This window comes from Barbatula barbatula, assembly GCF_947034865.1.
Source record: "Barbatula barbatula genome assembly, chromosome: 11".
NCBI lineage: Eukaryota > Metazoa > Chordata > Actinopteri > Cypriniformes > Nemacheilidae > Barbatula > Barbatula barbatula.
Genome location: NC_136774.1, coordinates 20,516,055 through 20,536,729, shown reverse-complemented (window position 1 = coordinate 20,536,729; position 20,675 = coordinate 20,516,055). Strand labels below are relative to the sequence as shown.

The window sequence follows — 20,675 nt, the reverse complement described above, 5'->3', positions numbered from 1 at the left end:
AAACATACAGGTACTCATGAATATGAATGAACTGTCGTGACGTAGGACACGGCGCCTTTAAAGGCTTGTTCGACTCGATGCGGCGCCGCTTGGTCCGACAGGCGGATGACATCAAAGTACCGCGAGAGAGCGTTTCGAAAGGAAACTTTTTATGGTTTTTCGAACCGATCTCGCGGTACTTTGATGTCATCCGCCTAGCGGCGCCGCATCAAATCGAACGAGCCTTATGACTTGATGTTGTACTTTGGCCATCCGTCGTTGCCAAATGTTTTGTATTTTGTGTGATTAATCTACGATTTTGTAAAGTGCATGTTGTGTATGTTCATTAATTTATAATTTTTTTTAATTTAATTTAACAAATTTACGAGTTAAGACGTGATCATGAATATTAATTGACGTAACATAGGATTTGACAGTATAAACGTGTTTAATGTTACATATTGTCTATTTAAACCAGATTATTTAATTGATGTCTTCTGAAAACTTTTGTATGCAAATATACAAAAGTATTATTATGTTACATGTGTCCACGCAGTTAAAATAGTTTTATCATCTTCTTGAAAAAAGCCTTATGATCCTCCGTTTCAACCTCTGTTTAGGAAGAAATTAGAATATTAACACATCAGAGTGCACATTCAAAATATTGATGACAAACTGTTTTAATGGTTTAAAACAGGAATGAATGAATAACAATGACACATGCACATTTAACATATTTGAACACGGTTTCGAAAACATGTTTGCCATGTAAGACATGAAATGTGCTAGAAATAGGATCATAAAAGAGTACAAAATCCTTACAATTAATCACTCATCCTGGCACAAACATGATCTGAACCTTAAGGCCATAACCAATATATAAAACTCTTGAAACAGACATTATTTTAAGCCTACAGTTGACTTAAACGACCTTCCAAACTTTTTTTGTTGAAAATGTGGCAATCTTAAGTACACAAATGCTTTTAATTTGGGGAAGTATTATTAAAAAAAACATATCAAAATTTTCAAACAGTCTTTTATACAGTTTCCTTTAAACATAGATTAGAAAATATGTCAATTTATCCAATAGCTTGCATAGCTGATAAAATGTTAATAGTGCAATAATAAAATGGGGGCTAATCTTATATCCAATTATATACATGTAAATAAAGAGTATATTTATAGTACTATAAAACTAAAGTCCAATTACAGAATGATAAAACTTTAAAACCATTCCAGTCAACCCAAACATCTGTTACTGTGAACACATCCACTTCCAGACTCACATTAGATGTAATGTAAAAATGAATAATCTTTGGAAATCCTGTTAAAAGTTTGATATGACTGTCATCTGTGGGTACATCGAAAAAACGTATACTGCAAATGAAATTTTTCTCTATAGCTTTCCATTTTTGTACGTCTGCTTTGTCAAAGCAGGTTTTATCTAATACAGTTTAATATGCCGAAGCATACAAAATAAAAAATACTTTTTAAAAGTTTGAAAACAGTATTTGCATCACTTTGGTTATGTCATTTCCTAAACAAATGTAAAACTATTGTTGAACAGGAGAAAGTGCAGACTAACAAGAATTTTTAACGCAACTAAAGTACCGCTGTTGCTGAAACAACTGTTAATCGCAGGTAAACAAACATGTACAAATCTCTATATAGACTTGCAAAAATACTGAGTGAGATGACGTAGTCAAGTATACGTCTCTATACTGAATTATCCCTCTTACATTCAGGATGTTTAAAGTGCCCTAGCCAAAGGACACTGGCAATGACTTTGATATGAAAAGACTTTACTGTCCCATATGGGACATGATGAAAATAAAAGGAAAACAACTAAATGTGGCTGGTGGAAAAGATAAACAAAACCAACTAGAACTCTGACACTTGTGACACCTTCTTGTGAGGCTTCTTCTGTTTCACACCTGTTCTGTGACTTTCAGTAAGGTGTAGTTCCCTCCCATTCCACCAAATACTGCACCTTGCCTTCAGGTGTGATCCTACGTGCCAACACCTGATACTTCTCTCCGCCGGTGAACCGACCATTTGCCCCAAAATAGCTGTTGATGGACGATTTAAGGTTAGAGAGAGAGGAATCGTCTTCACTGATGCTCTCAAATGTGTGGCTGTCGATGCTGTTCTCCATCATAACGTTGCTCTCCTCTCCGGGCATGCTGATGGGGCTGAGCTCACTCTCCACCATCTCTCTCTTCGTGGCTAGTACGGTGTAGTTAGAAGAAGGTAACTTCCTCTTCCGACTGCCCACATTTTTCCTGTGAAAAACAGCAAATATTTCGGACTGAGAACTTGTCATTTTGATTATTTAGTCTGGCGGTTAGGGGATCTTTAAAAATTGACATTTCTGACTAAACATTTTTATTATGCAAATGTAGCAAAGCTTGTTTTGCTAAAATTACGAATTGTTTGTGGAGCTCTCAAGTGATTAATCGCATCCAGAATAGAAGTTTGTGTTTACATAATATATGTCTAAGTAATGTCCTAGTAATTTTTTATTTATAAACACAAAAACATACACACAATTTTTAGATTATAAAGTTTATAAAGACAAAATGAATATGCACAGGCATATATTATAAAAAACACAAACGTTTATTCCGGATGCGATTAATTGTTTGACAGCCCTTATTGTTTGTTTTCATAATAAATTGACAGTAAAGAGTTAAATTAAACTGGTAGCAATTTGCAAATTAAGTTATTTTGCATTGGCCGATAAGTGTTTGAAACATAGCTGCTTTGGTTAAAAAGTTGCACTGCAAATGTCTTCCACTAGATGTCCCTCTTCATCGTCTTTATCGCTTCCTCTCTTTCAGTCAGCCCCTGTGGGTGTCATGCCATTTAAAGGTCATACAGCAGAAGTGGACTTTTTGGTACTTTTTTCATGCTGCGATTCTACTGGGGATTTTCCGAATCTGCATTCACTTCAATGACTGAACATTTCTGCCCAAGGACAGCAAGACACGAAAATCTCAAACTGAGATCGCGCAATTGAGAATCGTTACAGCTCCTTAAATAAGACAGAGAGCTAAACCGTATTAGGACATGAAAGCCGAGCATGGAAAGCAGATATGCGTTTGTGGAGTGTTTGATCTGGGCCTGGACTAGCATTCACAGCAGGGGGCAGCGATCTGTCCGCCCTTACAACTTCTTCAGAGAAAACCCTAACCTGTGTTTATTTTTCCTTTTAATTGTTTAGATATTTGCAAAACCCAGTGAAAAACAAAGGGGGACTAAATGATTTAAACTATGAAACTATGAAAAATGGAGATACAAGGTTTTAGAAGGACAGCAGCCATATATTAAACTCGAATTCTTAAAGGTGCCGTTCCCACAATGCCAATTTTCAACCTTTAGTTAGTATGTAATGTTGCTATTAGTGCGTAAATAATATCTGCAAACTGATAAAGCTCAAAGTTCAATGCCAAGCGAGATATCGTCTTATACAGGATTCGCTTTTCAAGGACTACAGAGAATGGCTGGAATCTCACTACAGCCCTTTACTTAATATAACCGGTTTGACGCCATACGGTCTGCTGTCATTTCCCTCGCCATAGTAGGAACAATTTGTGATCGTGAATTGAACACCGTTACACTTCGATCGATCAGCATGTTTTTAACTGATGAAGTGAAGCTGACGCCATTGTTAAGGTTTATTAATCAAGTTTGCATCTGAAAGGCTGGTTAACACTTTTATAGAAACACATCCTTAAAATAAAACACCAGCGTATACATTATTTACAAGTTTCAATGTTGAAAACTACTGCACGAAAAAGGCAATGCGGCTTCATGGATCATGAGGCATCAACACAAGGAATCCAATGTGCTCACAAAGCAGTGGTGACTTACAGGAATAAAAAAAGACACAAACAAGTTCTGTTCTAGAATGTCAATAATACTCCGTCTCAAGAACAAAAATAAAGCTGTGTGAGAAGACCAAGCAGAAAAGAGAAAGAAAATGACCTTCAGTATCTTTAAGAAATAGGAAAATATTTATAATCAGGCCACGTGCTACGAAACAATCAGTCTGAGTGAAGAATACATTTAATAGTTTAGCACACGTGCTATACAGTTTTGAATGTGCATTAGACAGAGCCGCTTGTTTGTGTGAAGTGCGTTTGTCTTTGCGCTTGTTCGTGTGTGAGATTAACTAATGGCGCACCACTATTTATTTTCATTTATTTTTGTTTTAAAACTTGTTTTCCAGCTGCATTGAGTCAATTTATATAGAACCCTATGATCTGCGCGATGTGGGTAAACATGGAAGGAATCATGTAAGACGGTTTCTACTATTTAATGTCATCTGCTTGTTCTGCATGTGTACGAATTGCACACTTTATCATGTTACAAGCTTGACAGTAGAGGATTTGTATATCACTATACGAGGATATGAACACATCAACTTCATGCACAGAGCTGTTCTGAGTTTATTTTACCAGCGTTTCACTCTATGAGGGGAACCTCACCAGTCTTTGCGACGACCCGCCGAAATAAAAGTCTGCCTAATTTGAACCAAATGAAAAAAATAATTTACTTATAGGAAATGTATAAACACTATAGTATACTTTAATATATTTTTAACAGAAAAAAATACTTATAAAAGAAGCCAAATAAGTGGTTCACATATTGCTGCTGTCCTTCTGAAATTTTTAATTTTTGGCCGTAAACCATTATGATTAGTCACCCTTTATGTTTGTCACTAGGTTTTGCATATATTTATTCAAAACAGAGTATTTCATCATTCAAAACGAATACTATTACCAGTAATAACTATTTGAGAATTTAGACATCTGGAGTTTTGTTTTGTTAAGACAGCGATGATATTAAACATCACATTTCTCAAGTCTTACTATGACACAATAATAAAATTAAATATCTTTAATAAAACGTAATATAAAAAATTGTGTTTCAATGCCATTATTAAGGTAATGCTTCAAAAAGACCTGCTTTATACAACAAACATCAAAAACTCCCATTAAACTAATACCATTGACAGTACATTTTTCAGCTTTTACTGACTCCATCCCCAACAAGCACCCGTAACCATAAATAACCCATAATCTGACACTCTATTTCTCAGCGAGCTGTCAGGTGGTTTACACGCAACATCAAGTGGTGGTGGACGGCTGTTATTCCGCTTTAACTTGTGGCCGGTCAGGTGCAGCCCCAGCAGGGGAGGTGAAAATCGACAACGACAGCTGTTGAGCCAAATTGTTCCACTACGGTGATATTGATCACGCTGCAGTGTAGTTTTGAAGAGGAACCTTGTGATTGAACTGAATGAGTGTGTAGGAGATACGTGCTTGGATTCGAGCAAATACGTCAAGTATTTCGTTCATATTTATTAAAAGCAGAGTGGTTACGGGGCGGCAGGTGACCCGGTGATCGAGCTACAATCAGTGATGTCACCACTTCAAACTGCCCTCAGGCTCGTATCGAACAGAAGTGACAGCCTACTCGTTTGCACTCGGTGTGGGTGAGCCACCTGTGGTTTAGCATCATTGGTTTCCATGACAACAGGGTACCACATGGTCAGGAGGGATAATGATATGTGACTGCTCTGCCGATGGACATCGGGCTGATGTTTTGTGGCACACCCACAGATTTAACCTGACTGATTGCTAATTGAATCCAACCTTTGCAAGACTGCTTAAATGTTTGAGTGATTTCCAGCAGTCTGTGGAGAATTACATCAAACCAGTGTGGCTGAATCTACAGTGCCATGACTACAAACTTGTATTTTATGTAAACTAGCTTTTTTGCTTTTTGAGAGTGCTTATTGTAATAGAGCTGCTTAGGAGTTTCAGCATGCGACTTTAAAATTGGCATGATCCTAATAAAAATGAATATATTTTTACAAAAACGTGCTTCAAAGGGTTCTTCACAGTGATGCCATAGAAAATGTTGGTGTTATAATCTGAAGAACCCCTTTCCTCTCCAAAGACCCTTTTGTAAAACAGAAAGGTTCTTCGGATGCTAAAGGTTCAATGTGTAATTTCAGAGGTGTATAAAGATCTCTCATAATGAAGCGTTATGTTTTTATTATCTTAGAATGAGCTATCTCAATCTACATACACCGCGGGTCCTCTTACATGGAATTCTCCATGTTGTTTCTACAGTAGCCCTAAACGGACAAACTGCTCCACAGAGTGCGTTTCATCAATACGTTATCTCCTTCGGCTAGATGCCGCCAAACTTCATACACTTTAACACAATAACAGCACTAAATAGTATTCATGACAAACTTAGTCATGGTATGTCAACTTTACACCGTGATACCAACAAAAACTTCACAACCAAAGATCTTTATCCACAATAATTCTACGTCGCTTATAACAAAATAAAGATTTAACTGCAGTGAAGGATAAATAACATTTATAAAAAATGTCTATATACTAAATATCTCAAACTTTTAAGATCATGTACCACCTTTAATAAAATGAGTTGCTCCAAGTACCACCTTATGACCGCCGTAGAAAAATCACATGAATAAGCATTAAAATTAATAAACTAGTAGAGCTGTGAATATTTACACCTCGTCCTCCAATTCTAATGTATTATTAATAATACAAATACTTTTTTATTTACTAGCTGTTTTCAAACTTAGAAACATGTTTTTCAAGTTATTCGGCAGTAATAGAGGACACAAAACATTTGTCTGTAGTGTTCAGTAAACAGGGCTCTGTAAATGACTTTTATGGGGGATTAATTACATTACATTTACGTATTTGCCAGACACTTTTATCGAAAGCAACTTGCATTGCATTCTATACATTTTTGTTTCTAAGTATCCCTGGGATCGAGCCCATGACCTTGGCGTTGCTAACACCACTAAGCTTCGATAATGCAGTCATTATTAACTTTGTGGGGACTTGCATAAAGACTACAATCCTATATTAAAGACAGACAATGTAGAAAGAGTATTCAACACAGTAGATAAACAGATTCACGTGTACTAAACATCAACAGAACAGCTGTATATAACAAACAGAGACTTGCACTTTACTGCAGTGGCTCTTGTCAATGCGGCACGTTAAAACTAAATCACAACGCGCGCTTCATTAATTTAACCTCGAATAGATGCAGACGCGTGTTGAATTAGCGCTTTACCGCATGTACAACAGCTTTAAACAGCGGTTCATGTGCAGAAATACATAAGAAGCTTAATTTACACGCAGCTCGTCGGAAGAGTGAGAGATACGCACAAGTGCCTGTCTGCTCCGCTCTGTGTTCGAGCTGCCTGTCACGCACCTGAGTTACTAGATAAATAGACGATCATTCATACAACTATATTAAAATTGGCCAAGATGTATTGCATATTTATCGATCATGTAATAAACATTTGAAATTGTACTTAAAAGACGTTACATATATTTTGTTATTAATTTCCGGTTGTCACGTACCACCAGTGGTCTCTAAAAAGTACCACAGTATAAGAACCACTGGCATAGAGTATAGATGGAATGAGTCGATCAAAAACAGTCCATTTGGTTGTATCTGTTGATCATTTATCACAGACAATGTGGAGGCTGCAGATCTGAACATGGAAACAGCGGATTTCAGCAAACGTACCTGAAGTCGTAAGAAACGCTGGTGGTGGCGGAACCAGAAGTACTTGCGGCATCTGTGGAGTCCTGGTCCAAACTGAACGTGTGTCCTGAGCTGGTGCTGACAACGGAAAGAGAAACATCAATGAAAAGACGCAGAGACAAAGAAAGAAACTGACAAAAGTTTTCAATGACACAGCTAACTTCAAAACCATCACATGTCGTCAAATTGAACTTTTCTCAAGCCATTTGACGTGGTTATCAGTTTAGGAAAATGAAGTGGTGCTTGATCCAATCCATCAGGGATTAATGACATAGTGAAAAGTGAGTTTTAAATGCCAGAATAAGAAAAAGAGGGATTGGGATAAAACATTACAAAAACACATGACGTGCACGATATGACACATTGATGTTTAATAAAGCTTCAATCCGTAACCTTTGCGATCTCTGTTTGAAACATTACATTACAGTTACTTTAGGTTCTTATCGTATGTGGGTTGAAGTTCAAGGTCAACCCCTTCAGACCTGATTTTTTCCCTGAATGACATCTGTGATGTCCATTTCAATGGATAGAGTCTGAACAGCATAACTTATTACTTTTAAAGTACTTGTTCAATAACCGATTGATATTTTCCCCAAAAAGAAAATTACGGATTGCAGCTTTAAAAGAAAAAATACTGTATATGGTCATTTTTATTACAAAACGATGTCTTATTAAATAACTTATATCAGCCACAATTCAAACGCCAAGGCAAAGAAGTAATTCTAGAATCCAGAATAAAAGTCTCAGTTCAACCCGCTATTCAACACATTATACCCCACTGGGATTGTGACCAAACCAGAATTTATCAGCTATTAACTAAAGCTTTGTGACGAAACCCAACATGCCCTTTTTATTACGGCAAAAGCCAACTTTTGAGTTCTTCTTTCACACACTTCAACAATTCCTCTCAGACACCTTCTCTCGCTTCTGAAAGCCTCGATTGCCCCAAAAGTGTTTACTATTGTCTCATTACTCAGGCCTGTTTGAGAGATGATAACCTTTATAGAAAAGTATAATTAAATCGCTTCACCCGCTGTGTTGATAAAAATATGTTTCCGTGGAGCGGGGCTGTGATCGGTGGGTGTTGGGGGAAACAGTAAGAGACCTTTCCCATTTTTCAAAGGGAAATAGATGCAAATGAGCTTGATTGTTGGAAGGCCAATAAATACATGTTTAAACGTTGAATTGAAAAGGTAATGATTAAAGGTTAAGCGATCCGTCTGTTGTCTTGAGAGAGGCTGATGAATTTGATTGAGACCTCATTACAGTCATTATGTACATTGATGGAGAGGCAATGATTCATTTCTAGACATTTTAGAACAGGTGAGGTGATTTGATGAAAGAAATTAAAGGGCAGACGTATCCAATGAGACATCAAACCGGAGCGTGCGGACATCAGCGTTATACTGTTATAATGCACCTCGGGGTCCTTATGGATTATGAAGTTACAGTAAAGGGAAAGTAATGTACTGGTTCCATAACATAACCCGTTCATGTTAAATCCACATTTTCAATTTAAGATTTATCGCTTTTGTTGCTCACATGTTAAATACTCACATGTGCAAACAGCTTGCAGGTTTTTCTTTTGGGAGAAAAGCAAAAGATATAGACGGTTTCAGCAGGAAGCAGCGTTTGGAATGACATGAAGGCGAGTACCTGATGCAAGAATTTACTAAACCTTTAACATATTTCTAATATAAACCCTAACCAAAGTCCCTAACCAAGTCATAAGCCTTAAACTGATCCTACAACCTAATTGGTTGTAGAAATGTTATTCCAAAACCAATGACGCCCACCTCTTTAAACTCTGCAGCTCGTCCAGCGTGAAGTCAAAGATGTTGGCCATGTGATGATTGGAGCTCCAGGTGGAAGTGAGGTCATTCTACATTGATGTCACAAACACAGAATAAAAAAAACACGACGTTAAATGTATAAATCGGCAATGATTCACTGTCATTCAGATGATGACGATAATTGCGCTTTGATTGTGCCCATCACAACAGTCACGCTCTAATGGCGTCTTTGAAGTCGCTTGTGGTGTTATTAGCTACGAGGGTGGGCCCTTAAAGTCAAACACGTCTGGGGACCAAAACTCTCACGAGGATTTGTCAGTTAAATTCTTCAGAGTGGGAATGTAATCCTTTTTAGAAAATGCAGACAGGCAGAATGAGATGCTATGAGCGTGTGGGTGAGAGAGAGAGCGAGAGAGAGAGAGAGAGAGAGAAGCAATAAAGATGAGAAATGTGTTGTCTGTGTGGCAGCCGCCAGAGGAATAACAGAAAATCACCACAGGGGCGCGGAGAGATGCAAGGCCGAGATGAAGGAGCGCAGGTGAAGATCCAAGAGTAAACTTCAAACTAGTCATATTTAAAATGGCTGTAAGTCAACACTGTACATAAGAAACCCTGTGGAAAGAGGGCTGAAATAAAAAAAGCATTTCGACAGTCTGCATGAAAGCAAACCACCGAGGGATGGAAGAAGCTTCGGGATGTAGTACACAGAATTTCAGTGAGGGCGGTTTAGATGTGCATTGACAGGTCAAAATGCATCTCCGCAGTCTGTTTCTTCTTTCATCTGATTCATGAACGTAATTTCACATACAAATGGAATTAGTACGTTTTATCTGTGCTGACAGATATATCAACTAGACCATTTCAAAGTCGGAATGAAAGGGAAGTAGCAATTGTCTTTTTTTTCTACTTCTGAAATGGGAAGAAAATGTAAACTTCATCCACTGAAAACAGATTGGATCGTTTAAAGTCGAAAGATTGAACGCCAGTTTGTAAGCTGTCAGCCATTGCAGCCCTCGCACCATTCCTTGTGACCAGAAATGAAGAGAGGTCGTTTCGAGAGGGGGAAGAGGTCAAAGTTTTTGATTAAAGATTACAAGCGCAAATTAATTTTAAAAATATATTGACGGCACTAGGGCTGGGTATCAGTTTGGATGTTCCGATTCGATCTCGATTCACAAGCTCAATGACTATAGATTTAATACAAATTAAAGATATTTTTAAAAAAAAGCTCAGAAAATATCACATTACAATGGTGAATTAGAAAAGGAAATGAAGCACAAGGTAATTTTACATTTAGGATATAACAAACACAATTTAAAGAGAGGCTGCGATCATAGGAACCGCTGCCTTTTATGTGAAGGTGAGGTAAATTCGGCGACACACCTGCAGCCCATGTTAATTAAGCAACGAATGAAACGCTTCCTGTTGTAACACCCGTTGTAAAAAGAAAAGTGACATCCAGTGGATAGTAGTAGCCATAACATTCACTTTTAATGAAAGTTCAGTGATTGCGGAAATATGAAAGAAAAAAAATCGATTCACAGCTTTTGAGAATCGATATTGTCTCAACCGCATTCTAAAAAACGGTTAAATGGTTTCCAGCCCTACTGTGCACGGATAAATAATTTAAAATAAATACTTCCCCACTGTGTAAAACTATTTGATCTTGTTAGGATCGAATTCGAATATTGATCCTCAACTGGTCAATTAACAGAAGTGTGGTTGAAATAATGAAACTGTACTGTAGTTATGAATATGAATATTCTCTCATAATTTACTCGCACAAATGCCATTCCAGATGCAGATGATTTTTTTATGTTATTAAGTTGAACAAACAAATAATATTATATTAAATTGTCTTTTACAGAACTCAAAACATTAAAGAATATGCATCTATCATTTAAGTAATCCAAATCATTTTTGCGGGTTAATAAATGCCTTTGCATGTGAAATGATAAGCTTGTGAATAGTAAATTGAATCTCATTGGTTCTCACTAGTTGCATGCATGCTTCATCACGATACAAGAGAGAACCAATTCGATTCGACATGTCGCCATATCTAAACTCACCGCCCTAATGTGAGCTCAAAATATTACTCATTTTCTGGGTAACTCCTACTGGAGTTGTTTGGATAACCTTAATAATGGATCTATGTGCTTGTTGGAGCTTTGCCATGTTGACCCCTGTACAAGAACATAACATGAAGGCATTTTAATTAAAAAAAAATTCCTTTGTTCAACTTAAGAAATGCGAGTAAACTGAGACAATTTTTAGATTTGGATGACCTATTCCTTTAAGTGGATGCTAGACTGGAACTGTGCAGCTTCACTTGTCTTGACAAGAATTGTCTTTTTTAAAAGTCTATGGTTTTGTAATACTGACTTGGGAACTACAAATCCTTGAGAACTTTCATTTCTTGAAGTTCAGAGGAGAATATTTATCCCCAAACCTTTCGGACTTACTGAGCATAACAACAGAAGAGAGTTAAATTGCATATAAAAAGTCACGTTAAACGGCTAAAGTGACACTCTTGTTCCCATGGGAAAATCTTACATTAGGAATGGCATCCTCCAGCAGCCATTTAGACCTCTTTCTCCGCTTCTCTGCAGGACCAGAGTTACTGCAACAGATAATAAATCACTACAGTTCAACATGATCACAAAAACAATGCATCTAAATCAACTCTCAATCAATGCCTCGTCTCCGCCCACTTAACATGTCATTACTGACATGTTAAGTGGGCATGCTCGAGAGGGCATGACTAACCTGTTTCTGCTGGTTCCTTTCTTACTGCCCCTGTGGCCCTCACTGTTTTGGGCCTTCTCGGGGAAGAGCTTAGAAGGGGGGTTAGGGGGAACCCTTGTCCTTAATCGGAAAATGCATTTCCTCTTCTTGATCTCCTTCCCACAGAGAAACCTGCAGTAAAACCATCAATCTGTTTTTGAGAACAGTTGTGTTCAAGTTCAATATAAAAAAAAGAAATATATACATATAATAAAGTCATATTCAGGTTGTTCTGATATGCATCCTTCTGCATTTCCATCGATGTCAATAGCAATTTTTCAGTCGAAGCTTTTTCATTTTAACCAAACACTTGCCATGTGACTGATCAATCTACAGTCGCTTCTCGCAGCGGTCATGAACAAAAAAAAAATCTCTAACTGTTGTTAAAATCCACCCTCCATTTATTTCAATTTCAAATTGTATTACACCAAACCTTGAACCGCTGGTCATATTGGTTACCTTAACATAAAGCAAAAACAACCAATTTGTCATGATCAGACCACACTACTGTTTCAGGTCAAGAATAGAAAGAAGAAATTTGTCTTACTTGCTTTTATAGTTGTTGAGGGCATCAAGGATATACTGGGCCCGTTCGGGCGGCGGGGTGTTTGAGAGCTGAAGAGGTAGAAATGGGTTAGAGAAAAATGTCTGAAAGAAACGATTCTGTGATAGTGTCTTATGAGACGCCTTGAGCTGTCATGTTTCTATGAGGACAAATGAAGCCCGTGGGCTTTGCTGTAGTTAAGTCTTTCATACACTGTGAGCAATTAAGCGACGCTGTCTTCAAAGATTAGACATGTCGGCATATGAGGGGTTGGAACGACAAGAGAGGATAAAAAAATAGAACAATGTACGGATAGTTATAACAAACTGGAATATGTATACTTCACTTTTAAATCTATTCTTAAACAAAATGTTGGATGAATGAAAAAGTTTGGATATATAACCTTGCCTAGCTGGAAATGTTCCCAGTTGTTGCTGATGAAAACAAGAATCTCTTCCAGTTCAAAGTATTTTTTCTTACTTTGGACTCCCAGGTTATACAGAGCAAGATGGACCACATCCACCCTGCGATTCAAAAGCAAAGAAAAAAAGAAAACGTTATGCAAAACAGCACTTAGAGCTCCGAGACTAATCTAAAGCTGTTTTAGAATTAAAGCAGAAATGCTTTTAGATCAAAGAGCATAGCCAGATATCTGCATTAAATGTCACACGCTAAATGTTAAATGGAGACAAGGCGAGGTCCATTTTACCGCAGCAGACTTTTTAAGAAGGATAAAGCTTAATTCTAAACCGAGACTGGCTTCACACCTAAATATACAGTAATCCGCCGCTATCATACAAAATCCTCTCAACACAAACTCTTCGGTTTAACGGCTATTTTCTGTTCGGGACGCAAATAATCAGCCAAGGTCCGGACAACTCTACACTAAACGCCACGCGCCCTCTTTACTTTCAGAGATGACTCGAGAAGAAGCTCGGATCGAGAGCTTCGGCAAGCATTAATCACAGCCGACACTTCGACTTCATCATTCTGACACGGATGTGAGAGCAATCATTGGTGAGGTGAAGAGAAGAGGTGTCATTTACCATCTGAGAGCCAGTCGCTTGATGTATTCCACTCCTTTATTGCACACCGCACAAATGAACAAGTAAAACCTGAGAGATAAAAGGCAGAAAATGGGATTTAAGCGACACTTTCAAGCTTTAAAATGGCACTGCGTCCACAAAAAAGATGACATTCAACGCTGCCGCTACGAGGTTTAAAATGATCCGAATGTCATCACCCGGATGCACGTTTTGTAAAAATAACTGATCATCAACGGATGGATGTTGCATATGGAATTTTACATCAATGTCACAATTATTGATCTTTATAAAATACAACGTGCTACAAAATGTTATATTGTGAATTAAGTACGGTTGGTCACTTTGGGGTCACTTGACTGAAATGTAATCTTTAAACATCTTTTGATCTGAAGGTTTATGTTCAATGTAGACAAGAAATATAATTCTTTCAGCATATTTAATTATTTCTTTAGAAAAATGTTTTGAAATGTAGGACTTCGAGTGAATAAAAAGCAGCCAGCGAGTGCTCAGAATAGAGGGGAACTCCTTCAATTCTGCTTAAAAAGCATCTCAGGGTGATACTCCAAAAAAATTGGTTGATAAAAAAGTGACCCTAAACATGGTGATTGGTGTAGTCAATCCATACTCTTTCAATACATTTAAAACAATAAAATACATAAAGTGTATATAAAAGAATAAAAATATGTATATTTCAAAGAGGTTGTGCTGGTTTTCTCATACCTATCTCCAAACATCATGGACTCCTGAAGACACTGTGTACACGCCTCATGAAACCACTGCTCACATCGAAAGCACTGCAGCATTTTCAGATACCACCTGATGAGAAAATCAGATGAGATTTGAACCAAGTTCCTCACAAATAAAAAAAACATCAGATCTAATTTCAGTGTTTACAGAAGCGCAGTTACAGCAAGACTGTTAGAATAGTTTTCACATATTACCTCATTTGTAATGCATTTAAATGTTGTTATATTTTAGTGAATAAGCTTATCTAACATTATCAAAAATCATTAGGATATTAAGATTATGTTCGATGAAGATATTTTGGTCAATTTCTTACCGTAAATATAGATCTAGCAAAACTGCGAACAAAAATGGCCGGAAACACGCCTCAAACTGCTGCTCGCTCTTTGGGAATTACCCACGTAAGTTTGGTATCAATGTAATTGCTTTCTGGTCATCCACTCTCCACAACGTCATTTCAGCGTTGCGCCAATTGAGGGCATTATAACAAAACTGTTTCTTCTTAGCAACGGCCTGCTATAGCGACTATAGCAATGGACAACTTTAAACTCGATATCCTACATTTTTTGCACCCTCAGATTCCAAATTTTCAAATAGTTATATTGTCCGATTCATCTTTCAGATTATGCATAAATCTCAATATGGAAAAATTGACGCACTATGACCCTTATGAATTTGTGGCGCAGAGTCACATTTTTGATGCTCATAGTTTTGGTTTTTCAAACTGGAAATCTAACAACTTATTTGTTGAACAGAATACTTAGCAAATACTTTTCGAGCTAAATAAAAAGTTTTTTTCTGCCACATAAATGTCATAATTATCATTTTTAGGAGATGCTTCCACACTGGATGTGGAGGCACCGAGCCACGAAGCCTTACGTGTAGGACAACTCTGTTATTAATGTGGTAGAATCGAGACGTTTTCTGCATTTATTAGTTATTCCCAACACAGATAAATGCAACTTGCAACTAAAGTGAAGTCAGTGAGTACATTAAAAAGGATTTCAGTCAAATAACATCTAATTTAATGTTAAATTTGCCCCATTCAGGCTCAGCAAATCAAATCCATACAGATGAACCGGAAAAAGAAGCCTGTGAGACGAGTTGGACTTACTCTCCAGGTCCTCCACAGTAACAGTAGCACTGCTGATGGTTTGTGCGATGTAAAGAGTCCCAATCAAGCTCCTCTGGATTATAAGACATCACTTGCTTCATGGCCAGAAGCGCTTTAGCGATTGGCCCTTTCTTTAGAGCGCCCCCTTTCTGTCCGAAAAAGGAACACACATTCAAAATCGTGGTGGAAGAGGTCACATTTATTCCCCTGTGAACAAAACCTGCCTTGCAAGAACATTTAGAAAAAGTAGAGTGTACCGTTCACAGTATATCCTGTGCATACGAAGTTTTGAGTTCAGATTTAAATTTTTTATATTTTTGATCGGACTATACATAGTGTACAACCACGAAAATTCTGTAAACTAAGCAAAAACTCTGTGTATCCGTGTATCTCTACAAAGATCAGACATACATGTTCAATGTTCCCTGAGAGGATTATAAAAAAAGAGAGAGAGAGATAGAAGGTATAAACAGTGAAATTGACTAGGTCTCGATCTTACCCTCACAGCTAATGCAAAAATGCACTTCCTGCAGAACCACGGGGACAAATCCTCTGAGCTCTCCACCGGGGGCAAGTGGCAGAGCTGGTGATAGCCTAAAGATGCAAGCCAAGCATTTGGAAGCAAGGCGGACAAATATTAGCACGAAAACAGATCGACTAAGACCCAATCAGATGTGTAAATATGAACAGCAGAGCTGCAGTCTACGCTAATCCTTGGGACTTCAGCGATACACACAGTGTCCCCAATGAGTCATTACTGTAAGACAGTCAGAGTGCAATTATTTAAAGGGATAGTTCACCCACAGATGAAAATTCTATCATCATTTACTCACCCGCTTGGCATTTCGAACCTGTATATGTTTATTTGTTCTCCGAAACACAAAGGAAGATATTTGGAAGAATGTAAAAAGATCTCATCCCCTATTTACACCCATAGTTTTATTCCCCTACTATGGCTGTTAATGGGAGATGAAATCTGTTTGGTTACTGACATCCTTCCAAATATCTTCCTTTGCGTTCAACAACCCTGGGTGAACTATCCCTTTTAGCACCTTGATATTGTGTCAACCATGTTTAACTTTTATCTGTGGAGATAACCGAGGTGTAACCGAGCCTGTACGTGTTGTACGAGGGGACTGTGTCAATACTCTTCAACAAGTAAACACATTTTTCTCTGTGTTCCGAGGAAAAAAGCCACAAAAGATTGGAACAGCACAAGAGGGATTAAACGTCAACATATATTATATTTTTGGGCGCGCTGTTCCTTTAATCATGCACATCCGCAAGAGGATAAGCTCTCCAATTGATGCACTGTGTCAAATGTTATAGCAGGTTAACATCAAATGTATATTTTGAGCTTCAGAATTCTTGTTTGCATGTTCTCAACGTGTGCCAGATGGTTGCCAACAAAATATGGGCGAAAAAGACCCCTGCCCCAAATCTCTTTGATATTCTGCTCCCTAGATATGATTAAATCAAATTTTACAGAAAAATCCCATTCAGAGTAAAAAACACTTAAACAGTCAACGTCACACTTGCCTTAGCAAGCACTGGTAATACTTTGCACTGTTTGAGTCAATAATTCATTATTTTGAAAATTTTCACTTCCCAAGCAAAAACATGCCATTTTACTGGGAAATATTCAGGTTTTTGTGTCTTATGAGATGAACTGGATACCCACTGGGTCAGAGAAAACACTCACCTATTCCACATTTTCCACAGATAAGAATGTCATTACTGGGAACCAGAGACATGTCAGAGCACATTGAACATTTGGGGTCTTCCCCAGGGACCCCAGCTGAGAGAAAGGGTAAAGCTTTAGTTAGCACAATACATAGCAGAAAAATAAAAACATTCTCACGCTGGCATCTCATGCCGTATATTTGTATAATGATGTATACCGTGTTGTATATCTTTCCAAAGCACCCAGAACTTGGAGTTGTCTTCAAAAGTCACAAAGCAGCTCTGCTTTGAGGTGCTCACCTATAGGAAGGACACACGGAATGAATTATGCATGATTAAGAGGTAATCCTAACACGATATTTTTTCAAGACCCGCCAATTGGTATTTGCTCTCTGCAGACGGCATTGTTTTCAGAAAATGTCTCTAGAACAACATTATATTTATAATGCTCCAGGCACTGCATTCCAAAATCTTTTTTTTTGCCTGGATCGCGAGAGGATGTACAGTGTGTGAGGTGTAGATAACTTCTGCGGTTCAGGTACATGTAGGGAGCGACTTACTCTTTGGATCTTGCCCAGGTAATAAAGGCCATCAGACCAGCGGCACAGCACATATTGGCCCACGGTCAAGTTGGTCTCCTGGTCACTGCAGGTATTTTCTCTTCTGGGAAGCAGCCGCTTGGGTTCCAGCGCTTCCGGCCCAACTGTCAAATAGCCGTCCAACGATTCAAACATGCTGACAGGAAATGCCCCTAAACTTCCTGTGGACCAGCAGTAAAATGCAAAGTCAAGTAAATTAAAGAATACGTTGTTATATCAATATCATCCACAGTTATAATGTTATATATAAATATTGCTCAATGGGTAGAGCGTTAGCAATGCAAAAGATTGTGGGTCGATTCACATTAATAATAATAATACTATATTGATCAATATAGTACACATTCATCTCTGAGATGGGTTGGTGGAAGGATGCAGAACAGAGGTCTGGTTCTCCACGATTCACCATGAGCCGGTTGAAAATCGATTATAAGCGAAGTCTGTTGAGATGTTAAATGAATCCCAATTTACGTTTTGAACAAAAGGGGCAGCTGTATTTACTGCAAACTTGGTAAACGTGGATTTGCCAGGTTTGCCAAACATCCTGAAAAGTGAAGCTGCAAGCTCTTGATCATTCCCTGGTGGTTGGCGGCAGTACAGGTCGTTAACCCCGCCCTCTCCATGTAAACAAATGGAACAAGAGCCGAACTATAAAATCCAATTATACTTCAACATATTTTTTGTGTTCTGTTGTTTAATCAGTTTTTATCAAGTTGATGTGTGTCCAAGTGTCCAGTTCTTTAAACAAGTTTAAGTTAGTTATAAGATGCTACAAAAAAGGAGTGCCTTTGAAGTGCCACTTCGTGCTCAATACTGCGCAGACTCCGGCTCTACTGACAATTCCTTCTGCACATGCCCAGACTCCAAATTGACGTTTTTTCGCAACATGTCAGCGCCCATCGTTGGACGCTTTACGCTCAGTTTATCACAATGGAAGGAAGCGGCGTCACGCCGTCCATCTTTTTTACAGTCTTTGTGCCAATATATTAGTTAAAAAAATCCAAGTTAGTAAAAGCACAGACAAAGTTTGTTTGTATTAAAGAGACTTTGGCATTATACATTTTTTATTCGATTTTATTCGAATTGATATTTAGTTTTGTTATTTGACAAAACATCATTTGAGAATAATAAAATGACACTTGTTCATTTCTAATTTAAAAAAGAAAAAATCGTATCGTGAATCGCATCGCGAGCGAAATGTTACATCCCTATCAAATGAATAGCTTCAATGCACTACAAGTCACAAATATTTAGGTGCATTTTCCACACAATAAAAAAAAACTATTTTAAATAATACAACCGACTTGACTGCATCGCTCTATAAAAACTCAAAGGCTGTGCCAAGACTGACGTAGTAAAGGGGCACATTTGAGAAAATGCCAGAGTTACAAGCCAGCACATGACACATTGTCCAGCTTTAAAAGGTTGTCTACATGCATGTCGGTTGTTTTTAAAACACCTAGTTACCCAAAATATACTTACACGTGAAAAAGGGCAACTTTAATCGCCTGCAGTTTAAATGAGGTAAATCTCTCCGAATCGACCATCAGATATATTAACCATGAATGCAACAAATTCTTAATATACCCACAGGATTTAATAAGAGCAATTCATCTTTAAGTGGAAGTACAGCGCAACAGTCATCTGAATGCATGGCTCATGGAGCATCACTTCACCTTTTAAACATAACAGTCAGGCAGTTTTGATGAAATCGAAGGAAATTCACTTTAGGAGAAGAAATTCAACCGCATCATACTACATCCCCCCACTAGCGCCTTTAAAAATAGGACCATACTCTCAGGTAACTGTACTGTAGGCTTGACTGTCATGACAAGCCCACAAAATTCCTGTACCACTCGTCCAACCGCAGCAGTGCACATGGGGACTGTTGCTTGACTCAGTATATCAACCCTGCGGAGTTAAAATCAGAGCAGATCGTTGACTCATCGCCAGGATGTGAACTTCAGACTAAACTGATCTCGACCACGTTTTCCTTCGCTGCCATGGACGTACTTTTGCGTGCATTCATTCAAATCAACCGAAACCAAAAATCTCACATTTGTACTCTGGCCAGAAAGAAATGACACATGCGTTCGATGTAGATCACCGCATCGACGTTAAACGCATGCACGCCTGCTTGACAACCCTCAAGTGACTTAAACCCCGCGCACACTTCCACACTTCTGTTGATGTTGTAAATAAAAGCAAGCTATTCAACTTTACACGGATCCCTCCCTGTTTGAAGACGCGCAACACGTGAAAAGTTGCCCACGACCAAAACTTCTCTCCGGGAGCCAGAAGAGTTGACATGTCGCCAGTAATCGGACGCAACACACACTTCAATAAAGAAACCCGACTGTTGTCTGATGTGCACGATACAGATCAATGCGACCGACTGTGACGCGCTGAAATGTTGCAGTTTTGAATGAGGATACTGTTACAGTCAAACGCATCTCGCTCTGAGATTACCGCTTTGATGTCTCTGATGTTCCGGGGATAAAATGCGCCAAAAGTGCTGATGTCCCTCCTCTGGAAGCGCGATATCCCATTCGCGATGTTTATAAAAGTTTGCGGTGTGTTTTTAGAGGAGAAGAGGCGCAGAAACGCAGTCAGTGCGCGTCGCCATTTTTTCACCTTTTCCCGCGAATCATTTACGTTTTGCTTATGTAATTAACATAAACCCATCATCATCATCCGCGTACAGGAAGTACAGCAGCAGCGGGAGGGGCGTACAGAAGCCCGTCCTGTTACAAAATAAAGCTGTACATCCATGAT

General features: G+C 38.3%; 1 protein-coding gene across 1 annotated transcript; it reads right to left on the bottom strand.

Moving 5' to 3' along the window:
• Window positions 1-645: 645 nt before the first annotated feature.
• Window positions 646-20,590, bottom strand: phf19 (PHD finger protein 19). The gene is made up of 15 exons (XM_079466769.1): window positions 20,370-20,590; window positions 17,862-18,061; window positions 17,520-17,601; window positions 17,321-17,416; window positions 16,118-16,212; window positions 15,619-15,767; window positions 14,481-14,576; window positions 13,761-13,829; window positions 13,118-13,238; window positions 12,718-12,785; window positions 12,153-12,302; window positions 11,940-12,006; window positions 9,390-9,475; window positions 7,576-7,671; window positions 646-2,261 (listed from the first exon to the last, which is right to left on the bottom strand). The coding sequence occupies exons 2-15, from the start codon at window positions 18,033-18,035 to the stop codon at window positions 1,928-1,930; spliced, it is 1,683 nt and encodes a 560-aa protein (XP_079322895.1). The 5' UTR covers window positions 18,036-18,061; window positions 20,370-20,590; the 3' UTR covers window positions 646-1,927.
• Between the last annotated feature and the right edge of the window lie 85 nt (window positions 20,591-20,675).

What these genes read in the sequence shown, in the direction of transcription:
- phf19 (XM_079466769.1), bottom strand. Translation starts at nt 18,035, where the DNA reads ATGTTTGAATCGTTGGACGGCTATTTGACAGTTGGGCCGGAAGCGCTG. An exon ending in TTGGAAAGATATACAACACG is followed by an intron (nt 17,417 to 17,519) that starts GTATACATCATT and finishes CCTTTCTCTCAG; the next exon opens with CTGGGGTCCCTGGGGAAGAC. An exon ending in CTCAACAACTATAAAAGCAA is followed by an intron (nt 12,303 to 12,717) that starts GTAAGACAAATT and finishes GTTTTACTGCAG; the next exon opens with GTTTCTCTGTGGGAAGGAGA.